This window comes from Hemiscyllium ocellatum, chromosome 21 (genome assembly GCF_020745735.1).
Source record: "Hemiscyllium ocellatum isolate sHemOce1 chromosome 21, sHemOce1.pat.X.cur, whole genome shotgun sequence".
Taxonomy (NCBI): Eukaryota; Metazoa; Chordata; class Chondrichthyes; order Orectolobiformes; family Hemiscylliidae; genus Hemiscyllium; species Hemiscyllium ocellatum.
Genome location: NC_083421.1, coordinates 55,052,671 through 55,079,872, shown reverse-complemented (window position 1 = coordinate 55,079,872; position 27,202 = coordinate 55,052,671). Strand labels below are relative to the sequence as shown.

At 41.5% G+C, this 27,202-nt stretch overlaps 1 protein-coding gene across 1 annotated transcript in view; it reads right to left on the bottom strand.

Moving 5' to 3' along the window:
- Window positions 1-27,202, bottom strand: part of LOC132825764 (hemicentin-1-like) — a 436,368-nt gene that overhangs the window by 314,776 nt on the left and 94,390 nt on the right. The window contains exons 6-12 of the mRNA XM_060841228.1: window positions 22,171-22,342; window positions 20,160-20,266; window positions 19,610-19,730; window positions 15,774-16,037; window positions 13,907-14,051; window positions 11,295-11,416; window positions 1,983-2,255 (exon numbers count right to left, since the gene is read on the bottom strand). Of these exons, the coding sequence (XP_060697211.1) occupies window positions 1,983-2,255; window positions 11,295-11,416; window positions 13,907-14,051; window positions 15,774-16,037; window positions 19,610-19,730; window positions 20,160-20,266; window positions 22,171-22,342 (1,204 nt within the window). The remainder of the gene's footprint in view (window positions 1-1,982; window positions 2,256-11,294; window positions 11,417-13,906; window positions 14,052-15,773; window positions 16,038-19,609; window positions 19,731-20,159; window positions 20,267-22,170; window positions 22,343-27,202) is intronic.

The following is a 27,202-nucleotide window of genomic DNA, read 5'->3' as shown; positions in this document are numbered from 1 at the left end:
GAAGTCCTAAATGAGTTTTTTGCTTCCAGTTTTCACCAAGGAAGGGGAAATGAGGAAACTGTTGAAGCCCCCTTCCCCCACTGATGCATTGCCAGCTGTGGTGGTGGAAGCAGAGTCATTGAGGACATTTAAGCAACTGCTGGACATGCACATGGATAGCAGCGAGTTGAGGGGTGCGTAGGTTAAGTTATTATATTTTACATTAGGACCAAACCTCGGCACAACATCAAGGGCCAAAGAGCCTGTTCTATGCTGTACTTTTCTATGTTCTATAAGAAAATGAGAGGAGTTTAAAAAATTGTTCATGGTGAGGACAAACTCGACCCGGTGGAGGGTGATGGTGGGTGAGGATAGTTCAGACTTTGTTTCAGGGAAAAGCGGAGAGCCCAGAGACCATCCTGGTGGGGGATGGACATGTAGAGAGATTGCACGTCCATAGTGAAGGGGAGGCACTGCAGCCTGCACACTGGAGATTCCAAAACTGGCGTAAAGCAGAAGAACTGTGGATGTAAGGGGGCAGGGACTGAACGAGGAAGGAAAGCATGAGCCAAGGTAGGAAGAGGAGTTCTGTGGAGCAGGAACAGGCAGAAACAGTGGGTCTGCCCGGGCAGTCCTATTTTGTGGATTTTCAGAAGGTGGTAGAAGCAAGCTGTGTGGCGTTGGGATGCTATCAGCTTGGAGGCAGTCGGGAGGGAGATCACCAAATGAAATTAAGTTAGTGACGGTAGTTAGTACAATGTCTTGATATTCTATGGTGGGGTCATGGCCCAGGGGGAGATAGGACGAGGTACCTGAGAGTTGGTGCTCAGCCTCTGCAATGTAGCAGTTAGTATGCCAGACCACAATGGCACCACCCTTATCAGCAGTCTTAATAACAAAGTCACGGTTGGGTCTGAGCACACACCGTGCAGTCAGTTCGGAGGGACATAGGTTGGAATGGGTGAGGGGCACAGAGAAATTGAGGTAACCAATGTCAGGTCAACAGTTCTCAATGAACAGGTCGAATGCATGTAGATGGACAAAGGAAGGGGTCCAGGTAGAGGGAGAATGTTGGAGCTGGGTGAAGTTGTGGGGAGAGGACTCCTATCAAAAGAAATGGGCATTGAGGTGAAGACAATCAAAGGAGAATTCGATGTAATGTCATGCCCAAAATTCATTAAAGTGGGGACGCTGAAGGATAAAACTGAGACCTTTGCTGAGTACAGAATGTTCAGGAGGCATGGTGAATATGTAACAGGAGGTAGGGTTAGGGGAGGTGATGGAGTTAGAGAGAAGGGTAGGGGACAAAGATTCCAGAGGGCAATGGATATCTAAGTTGTTGCATCTTGTGTGCTCTGATACCTGAAAGGAAAGGAAATGAGTCGGAGGATGAAGTTGAACGGTGGAGTGGTGCAGCCCTGAGTCATGCTGTTGGAGAGGTGGAGAGTGTGCATGTGACGATGCACGGCACGGAGTATGGATCTCAGGATATGGCGAGAGCAACTTTCTGTGGAACGTTGAACATCGTGGAGATGAAAGAAAGAAAATACTCGCTCTTAAACCAAAAACAAAAAGGACAAAAGAGTGTTTAGATCCAGTTAAGGTTTCAAGCTGATCCCACAACCTGTCAACACATTTATCACAATCTCAAACATTTATCCGTAGCTTTTTCTGGTGGTTTACTGCACCAAATTATTCTTTTTTAATTAAAGTTACTCTTCTGCCCAATGTTCCTTCCTACTTCATAATTCTTTATTTTTAACCTGTTACATTGTACAATTTACTTGAATTATTCTACCAATAATAATCCTGAAACTGCAAATCAGGCTTCCTCAAAATTTCCTCTTTTCGCAAAGTAAGAATTCTACAAACCTTTTAGTTGAAGTTACAATGCCAAATGTCCAGAATCACCCAATTTGCTTAGTAGCTTTCAGAAAGCAGAGAAAATAAATCAGATCCATTTTACACAACTGAATACAGACTCTATCAGAATTCACTCTTACCAGGGATAAAGAGCCACACAGAGGCTTGACTTGATCCCTGCATATTGACTGCCACACATTCATAGCGCCCAGCATTCTCTGACTGCACATTCCAAAATGCCAATGACGAGTTTCTCAAGGGGGTGATGTACTCATTGTCATCCTGAAGCTCAGTTCCATCTCGCATCCAAGTAATATTATATCGGATGCTTCCAAAAACTTTGCACGTCAGGACTACCTGATCCCCAGGGAATGCTGTGACGTTTTGAGGTGTTTCCACAATAGGAGGTGGTTCTGTGGAGAAAAAGGTTAACAGCAGTGAATGAAGATTGCACAAGTGATTTTTAGTCTACCTCACACATCCCATTCTACACTTACAAATACAAATCAAATGTTTCAATGAGGACTGGTAAGGGAGTCTCAGAATCATATTAACACACTCTGGATCACTGTGTATATTAGACCTTTGAAGAAGCTTTCTAAAAACAGAAATTGAATTAAATACTGAGTATAATATGTGAACTGCTGATATTTGTGTAGGTGGTCACTATTTTAAAACATAGAAAAATATTATAACATTGGTCCAATTCAAATTAGGTCAACATGTCATGTTCTATTTCATGAAATAATCCTAGGGTAATTTGAAGTACAACTTAATGGCTTAAAAAACACATTTATAATTTTTTGCTCCAACACAGAGCTCATTGAATTAACCCTGAGTCACTTTGGCTACAGCATCACCGTAAGGATCCCACTCTGAACAAAATTTGGTGTTTTCAATTTCAGAATCAATCCTCCACAGCTAATCAGCTTCCTGTCCAACTACTGAATTGGATTTTTCACTACCTGCACATTCAGCTGCTCAGCATATCAAACTTAATAAGGACAATGTTGACAATGTGAAGTAATGGGCATGTGTGTTTTTGCCACTGTCTGATGATGAATCGCTGGAAATATCTCTCAGAAATCCTGGGTCTTCTGCTGCAATATTAGATATTTTTCTCCTATAAAGTAGCTACACCAACTCGCTGTTGCCCGGAAAACTTGACTGGATACAGGGTTTGATTTGGTTCACTTAAGTATGTACGTGCACAATGTATCTTTGGTGACACTATAACTATTCTGATGACTTCCAAATTGTTGTTTGAATGCAAGCTTCTCAACACCAAGCTAATGGCTGGTCCCTGCTTTTATGGCACATTTGTCCAGGGCATCTTCTTCAGGCAGATTCCCTCTTCCATTCTCACACTAGTTTTTCAGTAACATGGAGTTTCCTCATTGTAGCACAGATATTTGCCAATGTTATGACTTACAGTTTTAAATCAACTTTGTATAAATTATTCTTGCCAGAGAATCCCTTCTGTTTACTGGTCAACTATAACTGCTCTGCTCTGTGTGCGCGAGTCCTAAATTCCCAAACATCAACTTGATAACATCCTGTTTGATCTTGTTGCTGATTTATAAACTGTATAAAATCCCAAACATGTATGCCTGAGCTTAAAAATTAAGGCCAACTTCTCATGCAAGTATGACGCTAACATGCACTTATCCGATGAAAAATGCGGTGTCAATTTATACACCAAGTATAAGCTTAACATGCACTTTGGCACCGAAGAATATAAGACTAGCGATTGTTCCTTAATCTATGACAGATAACAGCAATAGAGATATATAGCATGGAAACAGAGCCTTTGATCCAATTTGTCCATGCCGACCAGACATTCAAAATTAATCTTGTCCATTTGCCAGCATTTGGCCCATATCCCTCTACACCCTTCCCATTCACTTAACCCATCCAGATGCCTTTTAAAAGTTGTAATTGTACCAGCCTCCACCACTTCCTCCTTCAACTCATTCCATACACGCACCACCCTCTGCATGAAAAAGTTGCCTCTTAGGTCCCTTTTAAATCTTTCCGCTCTCACCCTGAACCTATGCCCTCTAGTTCTGGATTCCCCCACCCCAGGGAAAAGAAATTTTCTTTTAGTCTATCCATGCCCCTCATGATTTTATGAACCTCTATAAGGTCACCCCTCAGCCTCTGGCTCTCCAGGGAAAACAGCCCCAGCCTGTTCAGCCTCTCCCTACAGCTCAAACCCTCCAACACTGGCAACATTTTGTAAATCTTTTCTGACCCCTTTCACGTTTCACAACATCTTTTCTATAGGAGAGAGAGCAGAGTTGCACGCAATATTCCAAAAGTGGCCTAACCAATGCCCCATATAGCTGCAACATGACCTCCCAACTCCCAAGCTCTGATCAATAAAGGAAACCATATCAAATGCGTTCTTCACTATCAGCCAATATCCATGAAACTATTGTCTATTCAGAACCAACATGTTTAGGAGACCAAAGTGTTAACAACAGGCTGACAAAAATGAATACTGTAAGTACCTGCCTGATACATATTTTTAACAATTTTCTCACCTCCTACACTAACTCAAGAAACCACATCATGTGAGTGGACAATTATTCAACCCGAAAGCCAAACACAGCCTCACCTGATTTCACATTTAAATCACATACATGACTTATTATTAAGTTACTAAAAGGCAAACAGAAGGTGACTCATAGAACCCCAGCATTAATTAACCCACCATGGAAGTCCATGCATCATTCGACTGGATCCCGAGCTCTTCACCTAAAGAGCTCTGACTTTCTCACTTCCATTAAGACATGCCTTAAAATCTGTTTAAACATGTTTTTGGTCATCTATCCTAATGCCTTCCTGTGTGGCTTGGTGTAAATTTTTGTTTGATAAATATTCTTGTGAAGTATCTTGGAACATTTTATTAACTTAAAAGAGGCTATATAAATGCTAACTGCTGTTGCATATGCTAAAAGTAATGGCTACAGAGGAGTCCATGTTGGTTAGACAAGACCATGTATTTCTGAGACTTGAATTTAAATTCAGCTCAGACTGCTGAAAAGGAGCTTCCCTTACTTTGATCAGCATTAAAGAAGATTTGTCAAGAAACTTGTCTAATTTAAAGGAAAATGCCATAGTTGGAGATTCTCTGCGGTTACGGCTGAGACACTTCATTGAGGGGAGAGACACTACCTCAACCTTGTTCCATTTGAGCTGGAAGCACATGATGCAGAGCCAGCAACTCCAACTTGACAAGTACAAAACAGATACATGCTCCCAACTCTTAGTTTGCTTCTCCATCCATATGCCATCTGGTGTCACAAACAGCAAACCCACAGATTGTGGGCAGTCAAAATGTAATGCAGATCAACAGCTGCACACAATATCAAGTTTGCAGAGCAGTGCAGCTTGATGTTTGTTTGATGGGAACTATAAAACCATCTGCTTCAAATCAAGACCAAAATAAAGAAAAGATAACTGGTTTATGGAAAGAGGCTAATATTGTTTTTAATAGAGTCATTCAGCATGGAAACAGGTTTTTTTGCCCAACTCGCTTCCTAAACTGAACTAGTTCATTTTGCTTGCATTTGGCTCATATAGCTCTAAACTTTCCTATTCATGTATCTTTTAAATGTTGCAATTGTGCTTGCCTCTACCACTTCCTCTGGCAGCTCGCTCTGTATAATCATCACTCTCTGTGTGAAAAACTTGCCCTCGGGTCACTTTTAAATCTTTCCCCTTGCATCTTAAACCTATGTCCTCTACACTGGGAAAAAAGACCTTGGCCATTCTCTATATCTATGTACCCCAATGATTTTATAAATCTCTTTAAGGTCACCTCTCAGTCTTCTGTGCTCCAGGGAAGAAGTCCCAGCCTATCCAACCTTTCCTTATAATGTTGAGATCAATTACCTTTGCAGAGAAAAGTCATGCATTTCTACTTGTTAGCAACATCAGAGATTCAGTCTTACAACCCAGCTTTTTAGCATCTGCAATAACATCTTCAGTGATGCTATCAAAGCACCAGACTACAAAGATGGAAGTGTGTCAATCATTTGTTAGTGTTTTATAATTCACCTGGAATATGGTATATTTTTAAACCTGCTTGTGGAAATTATCTATGCAAAATACCGGTAATCAGGGAACATACTTCAGGGATGTTTTTCTCTGATTGAGTCAAAATCATAGACTAACATCGGTAGTGTGCATTTTGTTTATAATGAAAAAGCTTAACAGTATGACAATGATCAGATCTTAGAATCCTTACAGTGTGGAAACTGAGCTTTGGCCCAACAAGTCATAATCTGATCCTTTTCAAGATATTGTTTAAGAAATAGATATTGACCAAGGAATTGACACCGTGAACAATTCACCTGCTCTTCTTGGAAATGGTAGCCTGGGATCATTTACATCTATCTGGACAGGCAGGTAGGGTCTTGGTTTATCATCACATCCAAAAGGCAACACTTCTGACAACGCAGCATTCTCTTTGCATTACACTAATATGTCGGCCTTGATTTTTAAGCACTCAAGCCCTCGTGTTTTTTCTGAACCAAGATGGATAGAGGCAAGTGTGCTATGAGTTAAGCCAGAACAGATCAGGATGAACCCTGTTTCCCAGGAGTAGAGAGGGATAAAACTTCAGCTGCCTGGTTTTCCATTTGAAGTTGCTTTGGGTCTGAAGCAGCTATTTCCTTTTTTCCTCCTTGTTTTATGGGATATTAGTGTCACTGGCTAGTACAGCATTTACTGCCCATCTACAAAGCCTCTTAAACTGAATGGCTTGCTTGGCCAATTCAGAGGGCAATTAACACTCTGAAGTCACGTGTGGGCCAGAATGTGAAATATTGGCAGACTTCCTTCTCTAAAGGGCAGTAGTCATGAGCTGCCAGGGTACTATTTGAACTTTGTCTCCTGAGTATTAGTCCAGGTATCTGGATTACTGGTACAGTGACATTACCACCAAGTCACTGTCTCCCCTGGGAAAGGTGGGCCGCAACGGTCTGACTTCTTCCATTCACTCACTAATTATTCGCCTCAAATCTAATTCTAATGAAATGTTTCCACACTGTTGCTGCCCTATCAATATTCAAGGATAAAATGCCAGTGGCGTGGGCCAGCCTTGGAATTTTCCCTCCCCATTTCCCCACCTGCAAAGGAGCATTTCACTTCTGCTATTGTGTAAAATGGCAAAAGTTTTCACGTCTTGATAAAGAGATCCAGTCGCCAGCAGGAATCACGATGCTGCCCACAATTCTTCCCAAAACTGGATGTTGATGTAGGCAAAAGGGAAGTCATCCATTTTGCACCTAAAAGCTCTAGAACTGGGTAATTTCTAAATGGTGGAAGTGAGGACTGCAGATGTTGAAGATGAGCGTCGAAAAGTGTGGTGCTGGAAAAGCACAGCCGGTCAGGAGCATCCGAGGAGCAGGAGAGTCGACATTTCAAGCATGAGCTCTTCATCAGGGCGTGGAAGAGTTCATTCTTGAAATGTCAACTCTCTTGCTCCTCGGATGCTGTCTGATCAGCTGTGCTTTTCCAGCACCACACTTTTCGAATTTCTAAATGGTGTAAACTCAAACCGGTGGAGCCTAAACAAACTTTGGACCAGTTTTTATATCTCATTGAAATGTAATGTCACATCAAAATAAAAAGGCAATTGGAATGCTGAACTTTCTATCGAGAGGACTAGAATACAAGAAGGTTTAGCTATACAAAACCCTGGTGTAACTATTCCTACAGTCATTGTGATCAGTGCCAGGCAACAGATCTCAATAAAGATATATAGGCCTTGGAGTATAGAGTAACCGGAATGATACCTAGATTTTAGGGTTAAATTTCTATGAGGGATTACGAGAAAGGTTGTATTCCCTGGAACTGATGAGGTTAGGGGGTGATTTGACAAAACTTTTCAAATAATAAAGGGAAACAGACAGAGTGGATAGAGGAGAACTTCTGCTTCTCGAAGCTTCTAGGATTAGGGCCAGGAAACACAAACACAAAAATAGGGGGTAGAAGTTTGGAACTTACTTCCTCGCAAATTATTCCAAATTAATTGTTACAATTAAAACTGAAATTGATAATTTTTTATTATCCAAAGTTATTTCAGAATATGAGACAAAGGTGGATCTATGAAGCTACACCATAGATTAACCCAGATCTCATGAAATAGCAGAACAGACTTGAGGGGCTAACTGGCATCCTCAGAACATGTATTCAAATGCCCCATGGTTGGTGCTAGAACTACTCTTCAACATTAGCAGGTGGACATTTTGCAGCAAAATATTTGGCTCCGTTTGATACCCTATTGACAACTCCATATCTGGATGCTCAGAGGGAGAAAGATACCTTTAAGACCGTACACGAGTACAAGTTAGTGATTTCAGAATATGACAGAAAGAAATTGAAAAGGCAAAGAATTTTGCATACAGTCTGGATAAACAGCAGCTTTGCTCTCATTATTTTACTTCAGGTATCATATCTGGCACAAAAGAAGATGGTTGTGCTCGTAGCAGGTTAGTCATCTCAGTTCCAAGACATCATTGCAGAATTTCCTCAGGGTAGTGTCTTAGGCCCAACCATCTTCAGCTGCTTCATCAATGATCTTCTCTCCTTTATAATGTCAGAAGTAGGGACATTGATTGATAATTGCAATTGTTGAGCATCGTTTGCAAATCCTCAGATGCTGGAGCAGTCCATGCCCAAATGCAGCAAGATCTGGACAATATCCAGGTTTAGACTGACTAGTGGAAAGTGATCGAGTAAAAAGTGAGGTCTGCAGATGCTGGAGACAGTTGAAAATGTGTTGCTGGTTAAAGCACAGCAGGTTAGGTAGCATCCAAGGAACAGGAAATTCGACGTTTCGGGCCAGAGCCCTTCATCAGGAATGAGGAGAGTGTACCAGACAGGCTAAGATAAAAGGTACGGAGGAGGGACTTGGGGGAGGAGCGATGGGGATGTGATAGGTGGAAGGAGGTCAAGGTGAGGGTGATAGGCCGGAGTGGGGTGGGGGCGGAGAGGTCAGGAAGAAGATTGCAGGTTAGGAGGGCGGTGCTGAGTTGAGGGAACCGACTGAGACAAGGTGGGGGGAGGGGAAATGAGGAAACTGGAGAAATCTGAGTTCATTCCTTGTGGTTGAAGGGTTCCCAGGCGGAAGATGAGGCGCTCCTCCTCCAGCCGTCGTGTTGTTATGTTCTGCCGATGGAGGAGTCCAAGGACCTGCATGTCCTCGGTGGAGTGGGAGGGAGAGTTAAAGTGTTGAGCCACGGGGTGGTTGGGTTGGTTGGTCCAGGCGTCCCAGAGGTGTTCTCTGAAGCGTTCCGCAAGTAAGCGGCCCGTCTCCCCAATATAGAGGAGGCCACATCAGGTGCAGCGGATGCAATAGATGGTGTGTGTGGAGGTGCAGGTGAACTTGTGGCGGATATGGAAGGATCCCTTGGGGCTTTGGAGGGAAGTGAGGGAGGAGGTGTGGGCGCAAGTTTTACACTTCCTGCGGTTGCAGGGGAAGGTGCCAGGAGTGGAGGTTGGGTTGGTGGGGGGTGTGGACCTGATGAGGGAGTCACGAAGGGAGTGGTCTTTGCGGAACGCTGATAGGGGAGGGGAGGGAAATATATCCCTGGTGGTGGGGTCCGTTTGGAGATGGTAGAAATGACGGCGGATGATACGTTGTATACGGAGGTTGGTGGGGTGGTAGGTGAGAACCAGTGGGGTTCTATTTTGGTGGCGGTTGGAGGAGCGGGGCTCGAGGGTGGAGGAGTGGGAAGTGGAGGAGATGTGGTGGAGGGCATCGTCGATCACGACTGGGGGGAATCTGCGGTCCTTGAAGAAGGAGGCCATCTGGGCTGTACGGTGTTGGAACTGGTCCTTCTGGGAGCAGATGCGGCGGAGACGAAGGAATTGGGAATATGGGATGGAGTTTTTACAGGGGGCAGGGTGGGAGGAGGTGTAGTCCAGGTAGCTGTGGGAGTCAGTCGGTTTATTGTAGATGTCTGTGTTGAGTCGGTCGCCCGAGATAGAGATGGAAAGGTCTAGGAAGGGGAGGGAGGAGTCTGAGACAGTCCAGGTGAATTTGAGGTCGAGATGGAAGGTGTTAGTAAAGTTGATGAACTGTTCAACCTCCTCGTGGGAGCAGGATCCAAGCTACACAAATATTAAGCAATGATACTTCCAAAAAGATAATCTAACCATTGTCCCTTGTCATTCAATGGCATAACTATCACTGAATCTACCAATAGCAACATCCTGGGCATTGCTATTGACAAGAAACTGAACTGGACTAGCCATAAAAATACCGTGGCTACAAGAACAGGCTAGAAACTAAGAATCTTGCAGTGAGTAACTCACCTAACTCCTCAAAGCCTGTCCATAATTTACAAAACACAAGACAGGAGTGTAATGGAATACACTTGCCTGAATGGTGTGCAGGTTCAACTGCACTCAAGAAACTTGACTCTGTCCAGAATAAAGCAGCCTGTTGGAGAGTTACCACATCCACAAACGTTCACTTTCAACTAGATGCACTGCAGAAATTCACCAAAGTTCCTTAGATGGCACCTTCCAAACTTACAGCCACTACTATCTAGAATGACAATGGCAGCACATGCAAGGGTAAACTACCATGTGTGCATTCCTGTTCAAGCTCCCTTCCAAGCCCTCACCATCCTGACTTGGAAATTTGCCATAATTTTGCTATTCCTTCAGGCCCATTGGATCAAGCTCCTGGATCTCCCTTCCTAACCCGTTGTCGGTGCACCTACACCAATGAATCGCACTGGTTCAAGAAGGAATTTCAGTACCACCTTCTCAAAGGCAACTAAAGGTATGCAGTAAATGCTGGCCCAGCCAGTGACACTCACATCCCATGAGCAAATAGCAATGACTGAGGGTATTGAAGGCCAATAAACTCCATTGCAGTTTCATGGCAAGCCAAGAGATGAATTACTATCCACCATTTTGAGCAGAGATCAAGTAGATTAGATTAGATTACTTACAGTGTGGAAACAGGCCCATCGGCCCAACGAGTCCACACTGACCCTCCGATGCTAGGTGATTCCTTAAAAGAAGGGAACAAGACCACTAGGCCATTGGCTGATTCACAGCTTTGAGTGGTATAGCTTTAGAAGCTATTCAGCCAATGTTGGTGCTTGGTTCACTTAAGAGCAGAAATCAGATTGCAGATGGGTCACTTTTACTTTCTCCATGCCAATGCCTCAACCAATTAGAACTGACTTGCAACCAATCAGTCCTCGTTTGTTCTATAGTATACACTGTTGGTTGAAATTTAGCATTCTTGCACTTGTCTTGAGGTGTGCGTAATGAGAAGCTTCGGCCACATGTTCTTATTTTTCACCAATATGAAAACCTCACATTTACATCTTCTGCTTTTCCTGTGTTCATAAAAAGCTGAAAGGGATGATATTTTCAATTGTATTGATGCACAAATCAGAACATTAGTAACTACTCACCAGTAACAACCAAGAATGTTCGAGCTATACCTGTGCCTGAGTTACTGATAGCAACACAATCATAAAAACCTTCATCAGCTCCAGAAACACTTGGGATTTCCCATGTAGTATTCACTGAGCCCCTGAAAAGATAAAATTTCGGTAGTAAGGTAATGAAAAACAAAGTCGTAAAGCCGACCAACCCTTCACCAATTGTCACATTGAAGAGTCAAATTGGAAGACCATTTGGTTAAGAGTTCACACAGTGTGAAGGAAGGGTCTACTCCTTCAACTGGTGCTATGCTGCAGTATTGGGCTTCTGCCACTAGAGGTTCTCAATAAGCTATTTCAATTTTGGCACTCAGTCCATCATCGCAAAACCTGCCATAACTCAGTTCCTCTAAGTTTCACGGTTGTATTTTTATAATAAATCAAAAGAAAATGCACATAGAGACATCTAACTAGTTGTCCCACTTTGTGTTATGTGGCCATTGAAGAACCTACTCCCAAATGAAGACTTCCTACAGTTATCGGGGCGATACTCTTTGGAAAGGAAACACCTCGTTAAAGATACAGAACTCATCTGGGTACTGCTCAGCACTATTCAACTATCTGTTACCAGTCTTCTGCCTACTCAGATCAAAGTTAAGCACTAGAAGATGTCACAATACCGCTGCAACTTCTAATTGCGGCTTCTTGCACATCTTCTATTTCCATCAGAGTCAAATATGTGGTACTGGAAAAGCACAGCGAGTCAGGCAGCATCTGAGGAGCAGGAGAGTCGACGTTTCGAGCATAAGCCCTTTCCATCACTCCACTACTGGCAGCTTTCCTTCTTCTGCCTGACTCTAAGTTCTGAAATTCCTTCCATAAAACTTCCCACCTCTCCATTACTTTCTCAATCCTTTAGGGCTCCCAAAACCTATCTCATTTGTAGGCATGGGTTTTAATGAACATGTAAATCAGCCTCTGACATATGCTGTGATGTAACCACGACCTCATTCGTCATGTAATAGGACTCTGCTAGAAGGTTGGAACTAGCGCAGCTCAGAGCAAAGAGCTCATATCACTGTGTATATATTGTTAGTAGTCGTTGTTTAAAAGAAATTTACAAGTCTGGCCTGAGCTTATACAAAGCACAGAAAAACCCATACTGAGTCAACTTTGAGGAGAAAGTGAGGACTGCAGATGCTGGAGAACAGAGCTGAAAATGTGTTGCTGGAAAAGCGCAGCAGGTCAGGCAGCATCCAAGGAACAGGAGATTCGACGTTTCAGGCATAAGCCCATTCCCGAAGAAGGGCTTATGCCTGAAACGTCGAATCTCCTGTTCCTTGGATGCCACCTGACCTGCTGCGCTTTTCCAGCAACACATTTTCAGCTAAGTCAACTTTGATCAAACTTTTGATCACCTGTACAAATACCTCCTTGAATGGCCCACTGTCAAGATGTATTTGATAAGACTCTAAGGAAAGTAAGATGTTTTGCTTTGTTGAAAACATTGTATTAATGCATGTGCATGTACTTGGTGTTGTTCTGTGGCTATCTTATTATTATCCACATCTTACCTGTGAAAAGTGGCTTTGTCTTCACCCAATTCCTTATGATACAGTGAAGTAAATGGAAAGCTGTTAGCTGTGCTTACTCACTTTGGGCCATTATGATGAGGAGCCTCAATCTAAAAAAAACTTCATCCAACCCTAGGCCTTTGATAAATACAGAGAAGCAAAGATTTCATTCACCATTCCCTCTAGCTCAACTGGTAACTTTCAAGGCAGGAAGATTCTAACTCTGTCCCATAGTAGCAAATCTGAATCAGGTCAGTGACAGCATCTAGAGTGACCCATCACTCACAGGATGGTTGAGGAATATAGATTAGACTACACAGTAGTGCATAAAGTTCTGATCATCATATTATATAAAAAAAAAGATGCAAAGACACTGGAGAAGGTGCAGAGAAGAATTACAAGGATGATATCAGAAATGGAGAAGTCTACAAATCAGGAAAGAACTGACAGGCTAGTTTTCTTCTCTCTTGAAAAAAATAGACTGCAAGGTGACCCAACAGTGATATTTGAAATTATTAAACGTTTTGATATAATCATGATGAGAGAATGGTTGCTCATGGGGAAAAGTGTAAGCAGAGGTCACAAACATAAGATAGCACTAAGAAATCCAGTATGAGATTCAGAGGAAACTTCTTTACCTAGAGAGTGGTGAAAATGTGGAGCTCACTACAACAGAGAAAGCAGGACTTGTTTTTGAGGAAGGGAGTATGATGGCAGACTTACATGAGAAAACATGAGAAGAAACTCGAGTGGACCCTAAATGTGTTGTTTGGGCTAAAAGGTCTGATTCCCTACTCACTATGAGCAACCAGTGTCCCTGTAGGTGATGATATTAAATGAGGGCATCCAAAGGATTACTGCAGTGAAAAACCCACAGCCGAATCGCCTTCCAGCATTCACCACTTAGATTCAGATGTGGCAAACAGCCAGTGTGCTGATTTTCCAGCGGATGGTGCATGGGTATGGAACTTCACCTCCAGATGGGGCAAAAGATCAGGGGAAGATAAATATTGCTCATGGTTTCCTCCAGTTGTCAGCAATTCCATGTTCTTTTTTACACCTACTCACTGAAACAGACGGTCTGACTCAATTCTGGTCCCATTTCTGATGATTCTCAGTGTGAATGGAATCAGACTCTTCACGGAGCACCGAATCGATGTGGGCTGCATGTAGTAACAGTGAGTTTGCCTGGGCATGCTCACTACCGGAGGTCCTAAAATAGACACACAAATATTTTAACATAGCAATGGTACTGAACTAGTCATTCAGAGGCCAGTCTAATGTTCAGAAGATGCGAGTTCAATTCCAAAGGGCTGAAGGATAAATAAATCCATATAAAAAGCTAGAGTCATTACCAATGATCAAAAAATTACCACATTATCGTCAATAACTCATCTGGTTCACTCATACCCTTCAAAAAGGAGGAAATCTGCTACTCTTATCCCGTTTAGCCTACATGTGACTCCAAACCCTGAGGCAAGTAATTGACTCTTAATTGCCATTTGAAGTGTCCTGTTAGGCAGGTCAGTGCCACTGCTCGAAGGCAAATAGGGATAGACAATAACTGGTGATCTTGTTAAATGTCACATAACCCACAAACAAATTTTAAAAATTTTTTACATTTTACTTTTTCAAGTTACATTTACATGTTACATTTTCAAGGTCTTCCTTCATCTCCCTGCTACTCACCCCTACAACCCACTCCATCACATCCAAACATCTGGTCATCCAGAACATATATTTGGCTTAAAGTGGTATCATTTATTATGAAGCTGTTCCAAGGTTCACATTCCCTGCAATAAATCACCCCAGTGGTCAATTTTTCTCTACACTGTCAATAAGATGGTGACCAAATGGAAATATCACCTGACTACTATCCCTGAAGTCCCAACCAAAACTGTGAGAACATGATCTGAAATCCTACCACAGCAGCTGACGGCATTTAAATTCAATCAATACATTTGGAATTCAAAGCTAGTCTCAGTAACAACATTCCTTCTAAGTTGTGTGGCTGTGGGCATATGCAGCTGCTCAGTTGTTTAAGCATAGCAAGCACAGAGGTTAAGGGCAGTTAGAACCCTGTGCAGCCAACAAGAAAATCAGAGGGAACATTACTCAGTAGTGATGATCATGTAAATTCCCATAAATTGCATTAAAACCTTTGTTAGAAATAAGCCGTCCTTATCTGATTGGGCATACGTGGATTCCACATCCAGCCTACGGAGTCCAAGGATAATTTGGAATGGGCAACAAATGTTGGCCTTACCATATCCCATTTAAAACATTTTAAAAATCGAGTGCCAGTAGCTCAATTACTTCATTCTTCATTGGAGCCAAACACTCGTCAGCTTTATATAACTGAAAACAGTGGGAGGGCTGTCTAAGTATCCTGGCCAATATTTATCCACGTCGAGAGTGTGTTGCTGGGAAAGCACAGCAGGTCAGGCAGCATCCGAGGAGCAGGAGGCTAGGAATGAGGCTTGTAGGCCGGGACTGAGAGGTAAATGGGAGGGGGTTAGGGTTGGAGGGGAAGGTGGCTGAGAAAGCGATAGGTGGATGAAGGTGAGGGAGAACGTGATAGGTCAGAGGGAAGAGTGATGGACAGGTCCGGAGGGCGGTGCCGAGTTGGAGGCTTGGGACTGGGATAATGTGGGGGGAGGAGAAATGAGGAAGCTGTTGCAATTCACATTTATCCCGTGTGGTTGCAGGATGCCAAGGAGGAATAAAATATAATATTCTCCCAATATTTATCCACCAATTAATGTCATTATAAAATCATTGTTGTTTGTGGGAGCTAGCTGTGCACAAACTGGTTACTGTATTTCTCACATTGCAGTATTGACAATGTTTCTAAAAAGTATTAATTAGCTGTAAAGCGTTTTTGGGTGTCCTGACATCACGCAAGATGCTACACAAATGTAATTTATTATCTCACCAGGGACCAGGTTTGTGTAGGAGACACTGGATAGACGCTGAAAACGATAACCTTCTCTATTGTATCCAGTCACTTTCAAGAAGAAGTTTTCGTTGGGTGGCATGAATTCTGGAACTTTCCAGATGGTGTTTGTGTTTTGGCTGGAATTAGGCCTAATGGGCAGATTCATCAGAGTCTCTCCAGAAGTACTGAGGAGCTCTAATTGGTCAAGCTGCCCTGGAGGATGCAGGCCTGAGCAGTTCAACAATACATGGGTTGGGATTCCTGGAACGAAAGAGAACACAGTAATTTCCTTGAGAATAGGAATTATGAGTGTTACAAAGAATTAATACATAGAAGATATAAAGAATACTTAGATACAAATCTATTCTATCATCCATGATAATACCAGAACATATGCAATGTCATTAAGAGACGTAACTGATAATAAATACTTATTAATGGAACCTTAACAATCCATCAGCAAAGTGAGATGTCAGAAAAAAAATCTATTATTTCATCATTGTTAATAGACGTTAAGATGGCTGGTGATCCAGAAGCTAAGACACATCTTTTCTGAATGGAGAGAGCTAAAGCCTGGTTCAGTGTTCCAGTCATCATCCAACATTGTAATTGTGTCTGCTGTCTTCTATTTCTACATACTCAAAGACTATTAATACTCACCAACTGTTTCTACTAATCTTAATAATAATGTTAATAAATCTTCATAATGTGATTCAGAAAACATTATCAATCATAACAGGGTGGCACTGTGGCTCAGTGGTTAGCCTCACAGCACGAGGGACTCAGGTTTGATTCCTCCCTCTGAATACTGTCTGTCTGTGTGGAGTTTGCATATTCTCCCTGTGTCTGAATGGGTTTTCTCTGGGTGCTCCGGTTTCCTCCCACAATCCAAAGATGTGTGGGTTAGATGAATTGGCCATGCTAAATTGCCCATAGTCTTCAGGAATGTGTAGGTTAGGTGCGTTAGTCAGGGTAAATGTAGAGTAGTAGGGAAATGGGTCTGGTCGGTTACTCTTTGGAGGGTCAGTGTGGACTTGTTGGGCTGAAGGGCCTGTTTCCACACTGTAGAGATCCTATGATAACTTCTGAGCACTTCTCTTAACATATTGCGTACGATTTGATGTCAAATTTTGAGAAACAATGTTCCTGTGAAGTGTCTTGGATTCAATGAGACAGATTAGTTACTAACCTCATTGTAAAAGATTCTCTGGAAAGAAGTTTTGAATTCCAAGATGATATAATTCTTGGCACACTCGGGATTGTTTTTAACCAAAAGATGCTTAGTTGCGAAATTGCAACTAATGCTAGGTAACAGTTGCCAAAAAGAATAAGTGTGCAAACAATTATGCTGACAAAACAATTTAAGATTGCCAGTCGGGCTCACGGTATGGCACACTTGAGCATACTGGAAGTTGCATATATTAGGAAACATCATCAGTGGTGGCCTCCAAGTGAAGCGAAGAAGTTGTCTCCTGTTTTCTATTTATATGTTTGTCCTGGAAGGGAAATTCCTGGGGTTTGTGGTGATGTCATTTCCTGTTCATTTTTTGAGGGGTTGATAGATGGCATCTAGATCTATGTGCTTGTTTATGGCGTTCTGGTTGGAGTGCCAGGCCTCTAGGAATTCTCTGGCATGTCTTTGCTTAGCCTGTCCCAGGATAGATGTGTTGTCCCAGTCAAAATGGTGGTTTTTATCCTCCGTGTGTAGGGCTATGAGGGAGAGAGGGTCATGTCTTTTTGCGGCTAGCTGATGTTCTTGTATCCTGGTGGCTAATGTTCTTCCTGTTTGTCCTACATAGTGTTTGTGGCAGTCCTTGCATGGAATTTTGTAGACGACGTTGGCTTTGTCCATGGGTTGTACTGGGTCTTTTAAGTTTGTTAGTTTTTGTTTGAGAGTGTTGGTGGGTTTGTGTGTTACTAGAATTCCGAGCGGTCTTAGTAGTCTGGCTTTTATTTCTGAAACTTCTTTGATGTATGGTAGGTGGTTAGGGTTTCTGGCTGTGTTTGATCTGCTTGTCGTGATTTGTTCCTGAGGAATCTGCGGACTGTATTTTTTGAGTATCCGTTCTTCTTGAATACATTGTATAGGTGGTTCTCCTCTGTTTTCCGAAGTTCGTCTGTGCTGCAGTGTGTGGTGGCTCGTTGGATTAGTGTTCTGATACAGCTTCGTTTGTGTGTGTTGGGTTGGTTGCTGGTGTAGTTAAGTATTTGGTCAGTGTTTGTCAGTTTTCTGTATACGCAGGTTTGTACTTCTCCATTGTCCTTTCTTTCTACTGTGACGTCCAGGAATGTGAGTTTGTTGTCGGTTTCTTCCTCCTTGGTGAGGGTGTTGTTGATGATGTTAAATGTCTCTTCTATTTTATTTCGTTTTGTGATGACAAAGGTGTCAACTACATAGCGGACCCAGATTTTTGGTTTGATGGTTGGTAGGGCTATTTGTTCTAGTCTTTGCATTACCGTTTCTGCTATGAATCCTGATAGCGGAGATCCCATGGGTGTGCCAATGGTTTGTTTGTAGATTATGTTGTTGAAAGTGAAGTGGGTGGTGAGGCACAGGTCCACTAGCTTCATGATGTTATCGTTGGTAATGTGATTGATGGTGGTTGGTGTGTGTGTGATGGTCTCTTCTAAAAGTGTGGTGAGTGTTTCCTTTGCCAGGTCGATGTTGATGGAGGTGAACAGTGCCGTTATGTCGAATGAGATCATTTTTGCTTCACTTCACTCACTTCACTTGGAGGTCACCACTGATGATGTTACCTAGCCAGGTAATGAAACGTCTGGATATCAAACCTACAGCTCAGCGAGCAAACCTACACTCTAAACCTCAACCTGAGCTACAAACTTTCACAAATCTTGCAAAAATCATATCTTCTGCAGTTACACCAATGAGATGTTGATTTTACACAAATAGTTAAAATGAAAACACTTAGGCAACAGGTCTTTTATGCTGTGCTAGAAATTCTGGATGTTAAAAGAATGAAGCAATCTCCAGAGGAAATTAAATAGTCACTGGTAATCCTCACTTGACTCAAATAAGACTAATTTGCTAATTCCATATTGCAATCTATATCTTTTACTACTATAACTCAAATATACTCAGATACTATGACTCAACCTGTATAACTGTTTCCTCATTGTTTCTGGATCAAAATTCTGGAACTAGCTCCCTAGGACTACCCACATTGCAGCAGTTCAAGAAGGTGGCACACCAACACCTTCTGTAATTAGAGTAATTAGAGATGGGCAGAACAAATTTTAAAAGTTGAATTTAATGACTGCCTAAATAGCAATGTTCCAACAGAATAACATTCCTGGGAAGAGAATCCATGAATTTAATCAGAGTGCACAAAAAAATTAACACTTTTTAGGGGAACGGTTTTTTACAGCCATGCTTCAACAATACAGACTTCAGAATTTTATAGTTTTCACTTTTTAATCACTTCACTCAGCACTTGAACTTTCTGCAGATTGTACTGCACGCCATTTAATGTATAAATGAACTGTTTTAGTCTGCTACTTGGTAAGCAATTGCAATGTGAGATTAATGTGCTACATTTTAAAAATTCTTGACTCAGTTTAATTCCATGATTAAAATGGCGGAGGAGTTTCACACTTATTATCATCAATATCATATCCCACAATTTAAAATCCAGAGTAGATTCAATTCAGAATGAAGATTTTTGCAGACAAGAAAGGACTAGAAGATTTTGCTGGTTAGGGTTGCATGAGCAGGAGCAGGGAGAGACGTTCAGGTAGCATAAACACTAAAATGACCATTTAACCCAAGGATGAGTTGAGCTCTTGTTAGAGGTACAATGTTTAAGTTTGCCTACCTTGAATTGGACGCTCACTCGTCTTTTGGAAATCTGAAGTAGGCTCTGTAGAAAACCCAGCTCGGAAATCGATACTACTGACTCCTGTGATCCGTGCGGAGTGGCGTCCAGTGCTGCGGAGCTTAAAGGAAGCAAAACTCACTCATCAGCACCCCAGTGAATAAAACAAATATAATAACAAGAGCAGGGACAATGTTTAATAAATTGATCCAGATTACTGTTTATGCATAGAGACAAAGGAAAGTTCTCAAAAGCATATAGTGCACAAATCTTCAAAACTGGAAGAGATGGAGCAAATTGCATAAACCTAGAAATAACTAATGGGTGATAACAAGAGTTTTTAGAGACTACAGATTGAAGTAGTGGAGAAGTATGGAAGTCAAGGTTTTGAAACTCTTGTAACAGTGAATTGGATGGTACGTATGTCTTCATTACTACACAAGGTTGATGCATAGACAGAATATGACATGGTGCTTGAAGTTTATTAGAAATAAATCAATGAGGTTCAAAGAAACAATGACTATCAACACAACACAAACTAAGTCCTCACCTTGATTGTCCACATTCCAGGCCATGGATTTTTCACATTGACAACTCGTGCTGAGTTCGGAATGTTCAACAGTTCATTCAAACCCAATCCTCTCCACATGAATCGCCCTGAAAGAAAGTCAACAAATAAGTGTGTTTGGTCAGAATTAGCACTGCTTCCAAACATGATGCTAGTGGATAAACAGGATTGTCTGTGAAAACACCCAACCCATCTCTAAAATGTAAATTGATTGCAAGGGGCAGCCCAATGCTTCTAGATTTTGCAGTAAAATAGGCAAGGAATATCCAACAATAAAAAAAAGTTGAAGAATGGAGAGTCTAAACAATAAATAACACTAAGAGAGTCAAAAAGTGAAAACTATAAAATCCTGAAGTAGGATATGTAAAAGGCATTAATGAAAAGTTCATCCATCCAAGGGGAGCACTCAGCTGCATTAATCAACAAGGTAAAAACAATGACTGCAGATGCTGGAAACCAGATTCTGGGTTAGTGGTGCTGGAAGAGCACAGCAGTTCAGGCAGCATTCAACGAGCAGCGAAATCGACGTTTCGGACAAAAGCCCTTCATTAGGAATCAACAAGTTGGTGAACAATGGAAAATGTATCTTTACATTATTTTTACAAAATGTGCCTTCCTGCAATCTTAAAATAACCTATTTCTGCATGAATAATTCCCACCTTAGTAATGTCTATACATTGAATAAGATTGACAATTTTAGTCCTGACTTTCAGGTTCAGGTTGTATCTCTACAAGCACATTTAAAAAGCACTGCACAGTATGCTTTCACGATCCTCTGCAATCTATTATTTGATTTAATTCATTCTTTTTGCTGTAAATCATATTTTAATGCAATAATGTTTCTCAATATAGATCTTGGAAAAGGATAACATTGTGTAAGCACCAATGGTACCAGAGGCGTTTGTTCCGATGCGAGATTGAAGCATTTAACTTCTAAGCTTCTAACATCCAAATGTGAGCAAAATTATTATTTTTATCAGTAAGTCTATTTAAATTACTCCAGACAGAAATAAAAAGCACTTCACTAAAAGAAATGCAAGTGCAGACTGGGCATGTGCACTCGATGACCTTGTGACTTAAACAGCATTTTTCATAGATCAAAATTAGAACTGTACTGCAAATGCTGGGCCAGAGAGTGCCAGATTAGGAAGGTCCAGTACTGCAGTTTTGTTCTGTGGATTCTTGTTCACTAGAATCCAGCATTAAAATTAAGCCAGCCATTTCATGCTATTACATTCAGTAGCAGTACAGGTGGTAATTCTCCACAAACAGAATGCTGGCATCAAGCCAAAAAGACATTCTGCCTACCTGATAAATGAGCAATGTGCGATATGTGCATCTCAGCGCTAGTGTAATACCAATATGTAAGCCATATATCCCAATGTCTGTTGGATAGTGTCAAATAGCATGTCCGTATGACTGTATGCAACAGACACAGTGCTGAATGCTATCAATAATCCATGCTTGCAAACTTCAGAACAAAGTGCCTATCATTAGGTGTGATTCTGCAATTGGATGACACTTGCTAAACACTTGCTATTAAGTACAGAAACAATCAATTTAAGATCAGTTAGGTTCACAGTGTGATTCATGTATGCACTTAAGAAGCAATATATTTTCACACACAGCTTCATGTCCTTTGCAAAGATAACATACAATACATTGCACCTTGCATAATTGAACGAGAGCTTGGGGACAGCCATTCCCTCTGTCTTGACCGATTGGAATTGACTTGCCTGGTTTGAATTCAAACAAAAGCTTGACAGTTAACTGCACCTGGTGCATTCCCTGTAGCAATGCCTCCACCAGTCTATTTGTCAACTAACGGACACTTCTTCTCATGTCGTATACATTTTTATTCCTTTTCAGATTTCATATTGTTGTGAATTTGTCCAGGTAAGATCAATAGCTTTGGCAACATGTCTCTTTTATCAGCAATGCTCAAATTCTGTAATATCAAGAAACCAAGAATATTTACCCTCTTATATCTTACCTAAGGGATCCAGAATTTCTATGGTTGGCATGGGGCCACTGAGAGAAATGGTGACTTCTTTTAGGTTAGGATCAAAGGGCACCAGCCAGAGATGCTCCTCCCTCTCCTTATGATCAGTGGACAGAAGATGAACTTTAGAAACCTGGATAGTTCTTTCAACCCATTTCAGCACCTAGATCAAAATAAAATCAAAATCATAACCACACTGCTTACTTTACCCAACTGCTTTCCACCATTCCCTAATTTACTTCCATTCATTTTTCCTGAAAGTTCTGTATGAAATTTAACTGGTGCCTATTTATTGCTTATCTTACCTCACTTATGAGCTGGCATTGAATGTAAAGAGTCCATTCAATTTCTGGGACCATCCCAGCTGAACCTGATTCAGTCCTCATCCAAAAGCCATACATAGACTCAACGTACAGGATATCCATACAATTGCACTTGCAATCAGGGCTCACCGTATTCTTCAATTTATGCATAATTTACCTTGTTGCAAATGCTGTGTGCAAGAAGGAAATTGACACCCTTACAATGACTTAGCTCAGAAGGGTTACTCAATGGGGAGAGTGTCTGTAAATTGCTCAAGGTGAACAATCCAAGAATACTTGTTTGTTAGCATAGCACAGAAAGACATTCACTGTAAAGACATGTGCCTTTTGATGCTTTAGAGCAAATTATTCCATGTTCCCCATCTCTGAGGAGTAAAATAATTATTTCAGCTAAATTAGAAGGAATGAGTAGTAGACGAATAGCAGGTTGAATGTTCCCTGGGTCAAATCTTGACCTCAATAACAGGATAGGAACATAAAAATGGCCAGGGCAGAACATCAGTCCTGATCTTTCCAGAGGTAGGCAATTACAAAGCTGCCTTCAGGAACTACATCCAATTAAGGAGGAGGAGGTTGGCCTGCTGATGTAAGCAGACGAGATGTTCTGCATCTCATGTCATCTAAGATTCCTTTATTCTACCATCCCTTCCTTGCCTCAGTGGGACAAACTTATCCAGCACTCGCAGCAAGTGCTCCCGAAACAACCTTCACATTTCAGTCATGCATTTCCCTGAGAATATCTGCTCCCAATTTATGCTGCACAGTTCCTGCCTAATAGCATTGTAATTCCCCCCTCCCCCAACTAAATACTTTTCCATGCCATCTGCTCCTATGCCCCTCCGTGAGTATGGCAGAGGTCAGGGAGTTGTGATCACTACCACTGAAATGGTCTCCCACCGAGAGATCTGACACCTGACCTGGTTCGTTGCCAAACACCAAATCCAATATGAATTCCCCTCTAATCTGCCTATCTACATATTGAGTCAGGAATCCTTACTGGACACACCTAAAGAACAGTGCTCCAACCAAACTATTTGCACTAAGGAGATTCCAAGTAATATTAGGGAAGTTGAAGTCACCCAAGACAACAACTCTGTTACTTCTGCACCTTTCCAAAATCTGCTTCCCAGTCTGTTACTCCATATCTCTGTTGCTAATGGGGGGAGTCTATAGAAAACTCCCAATAAAGTGATTGCTCCTGTCCTACTGACTTCCACCCATAATGACTCAGTAGACAAGCCCTCCTTGACAACCTCCCTTTCCGCAGCTGTTATACGCCCCCGATTAGCAATGCCACTCCCCCATCTCTTTTACCTCCTCCTCTATTCCTTTTGAAATATCTAAACTCCAGAACATTCAACAACCATTCCTGGCCTCTGTGATATCCAAGTCTCTGTACTGGCCACAGTATTGTAGCTCCAACTTAGATTGATACTCTAAGTTCATCACCCTTATTCCTGACACTTCTTGTGTTAAAATAAACACACTTCAACCCATCACACAACTGCAACTCTGCCCTATCAACTATCTATTCGTCCTCACAGACTCTCTGCACCCTGTATTGCCTGTTCACCAGCTACCTCATCCTCTGATCCATAGCTCTGGTTCCAAATGCACCCTTTTTTTGCAGGTATGAACTGTAGTCATCTGTCAAGGACTAGCTTCACGGTGGCTCAGTGGTTAGCACTGCTGCCTCACAGCACCAGGGTCCCAGGTTTGATTCCAACCTCAGGTGACTATCTGTGTGGAGTTTACACATTCACCCTGTGTATGCGTGGGTTTCCTCCGGGTACTCCGGTTTCCTCCCACAATCCAAAGATTAGGTTAGGTGAATTGGCCATGCTAAATTGCTCATAGTGTAGGGTGCATTAGTTAGAGGGAAAAAAAAGGGGTTTGGGTGGGTTGCTCTTCGGAGGGTCGGTGTGGACTTATTGGGCCAAGGGGCCTGTTTTCACACTGTAGGGAATCTAATCTAAATCAAATAGCACAGAAGGAGGCTATTTAACCCGTCAAGCTTACCTCAGCTTTCAAAGAGTTATGTGATTAATTCAATCAGCCTGGTCCTTCCCCATAGCCTTGCAAATTTTTAAGTATTCTTTCAATCCTTTTCTGAAAAGTTAATACTCAAGCTACACTCAGCACCTCACAGGCGATGTATTTCAGATCTTAACTCACTGTGTGGAAAGATATTCTTAATTCCTCTCTGTTTCTTTTGTCAATCTGTGCTGATTGCCTGATTATTAGTCTAAATGCTGCTGGAACACAGCAAGCTTAAAAAGAATCAGAGTTCTCAACAGTGATCACTATCAAGCGACTGACTGAAAGATATGTGCAAACATTATGATAACAAAAAACAGACTGATTTGTTACAGACTCAGGGCCAAATAGCTCATTGTGATTCAATAGTCCAGTTTCACAGGTGAAGAATGGCTATTTATAGAAGGCACTAAGAATACCTGGTGTCTGTGAAACTGTACTAGGCTATGGGGATAGGATGGGAAAGGAGAGCTGAGGTAGAAGATCATCAGCGATTTTAATGAATGACTGAGCAGGCCAGTGGGACCGGATAGCCTTACTTCTCTTTCTTATTCTCTTAGGAACATTGTGCAGGAGTTGCTGCCTTGAGTACAGTATGGATGGGAAAATAAATCACTATCAAAGCAGAAAGCCAGACAGCCTTCTGTTTCTGCTGTCGCCAGTAAGATCCCAACTGGTTTCACTGCTGGGACAGGACTGTGAAAACTGTACAAAGCATTCTGCAAATTCTTGATTCTGCAGAGGAATCAGTTTTAATAACATGCAGATTTGACACAGTCATGATCTGGGCCAGCTTCCTGTGCCATTACTTAGCTTTACACACATGGTCCCTCGAGAAATCATATTAAAGTACGAGGCTCGTTGAAGTAATAACCTCAGCAGTGGAATGGAATACATGAAGCAATAAAACTTTTAAAGGAAGAGGCTGTAAGTCGAGCCCATTAAACGTTTATACATGAGGGTTTGATGCTGATAATCTTTGTATTGTGACAAATATAAGCAATATCAGACGAGAATTTAATAGTATGCATATTAATTGTCACTTTGCAACATATACTATAAAATATGGGAGTTCAGTTTGCTCAGATGGTTAGAGGACTGGAATTAATGCAGAATAAAACTAACAGCATGAGTTCAAAACCTGTGCTGTTCATAGTAGTTTATAGAGGCCTGCATCTTCACCATACACCATGCAATGGAATGGTTACCCTCAAGCAATACATACTTAATTGTCTCTCTTTACTGGAGGGAGATGACTAAGGTCCTTTGTGGATTTCATAAGTTCGGGGAAACCTCAAATAGGAAGCAGGTTCAAACCTGCTCTGAAGCACCATTCATCAACCTTCACAGTAAAACAATGATGAAGGATTTGAAGGTGCAATTTATGTGTACATAAAGGAAGCTTTTGAGATTTAGCAAGTTGATGTGGAGTATGTGCTATAATATAAATATAAATGTATTCAAGATGTCCGTCAGAGCAGGAAAGAGAATTTGGATTTTGGTGGGCAGGTCACTAAAAATATCATCACCATGTTCTGTGGTCCTTAAAAAAAAACAATATATTGGGATGATACATAAATCCACAAAGGTCATTTTAAAACTCCACTTAATCCTGGTAAGATTTAAATTAGTTTACTCTGCGCTGTTTTGATCTGTCTGTTTCAAGAAGCATATTCAGTTATTGCAGACAGTAAATGAAAAGATCTAAATGTCGATGAGGAAAGGTAGACAATATTGAGTCTTTTCATTCATTAAAGCAAAATACCAATGTGGACATAATAGAAACAATTAAAAATTATGAAAGAATTGGAAAAATTTGCAGTTCAGCAATTCACCAAGAGTTCAATTTCCAAATCCATTACCTCTTCAAATAGAAATTCAAGAGCAGTAGATGCATGGGAACACCATCACCTGGAAGTTTCCCTCCAAGCCACAAGCCTTCCTCACTGGACCTATATCCTCATTCCATCACTACTGCTGTGTCAAATTCCTGTAACTGCCTTCCTAACAGCACTGTAGGTGGTCCGAACCACATGGACCGTAACAGTTCAAGCAGGCAGCTCACTAATACTATCCTAATGGCAATTAGGATGCCCTTGTCAGCGAAATCCTTTCTCAAGAATGAATTATTTTAAAAACAGATCCAAGAGAGCTTTTCTGCCATGTGCAGAATATCTACATTGTGAAAGAAAAAAGAAACCCAGGAGGAACATTGTTTCTAAAATTAAAATGATTAGAATGTGGGACAGATTACTGGCACGGGTGATGGAACAAGAAACTTTAAACAACTTCAGGAAGTGAGCAGACAGGCTTATGTCAGCAAATGAGCTTTAGGGTTTTTAGAAATGTGGCAGGGGATTATTGTGGATAGGTGGGCTCACTAAATCCAAAAGTCTTCCTTGTCAAAAGTTGTTACTGTCAAAACATAAGACTTCTTCACTTTTAAGGCTGCCTGGAGAGGAGTTGTAAAGAGCAAGGGAAACAGATGACCTCCCACTGCAGCTTAGTGTGCATGTATTCAACACAGTAATGTACTGAACTATACAATATCCATTATTTAGATGCCCACTATGCTCCTAAGAAACAGTGTTCAAGGCTGAATATTCAATTTACACACTGAACAAAAATAATTTTGCCAGACAAAAACATTTGAAAGGTTGTTT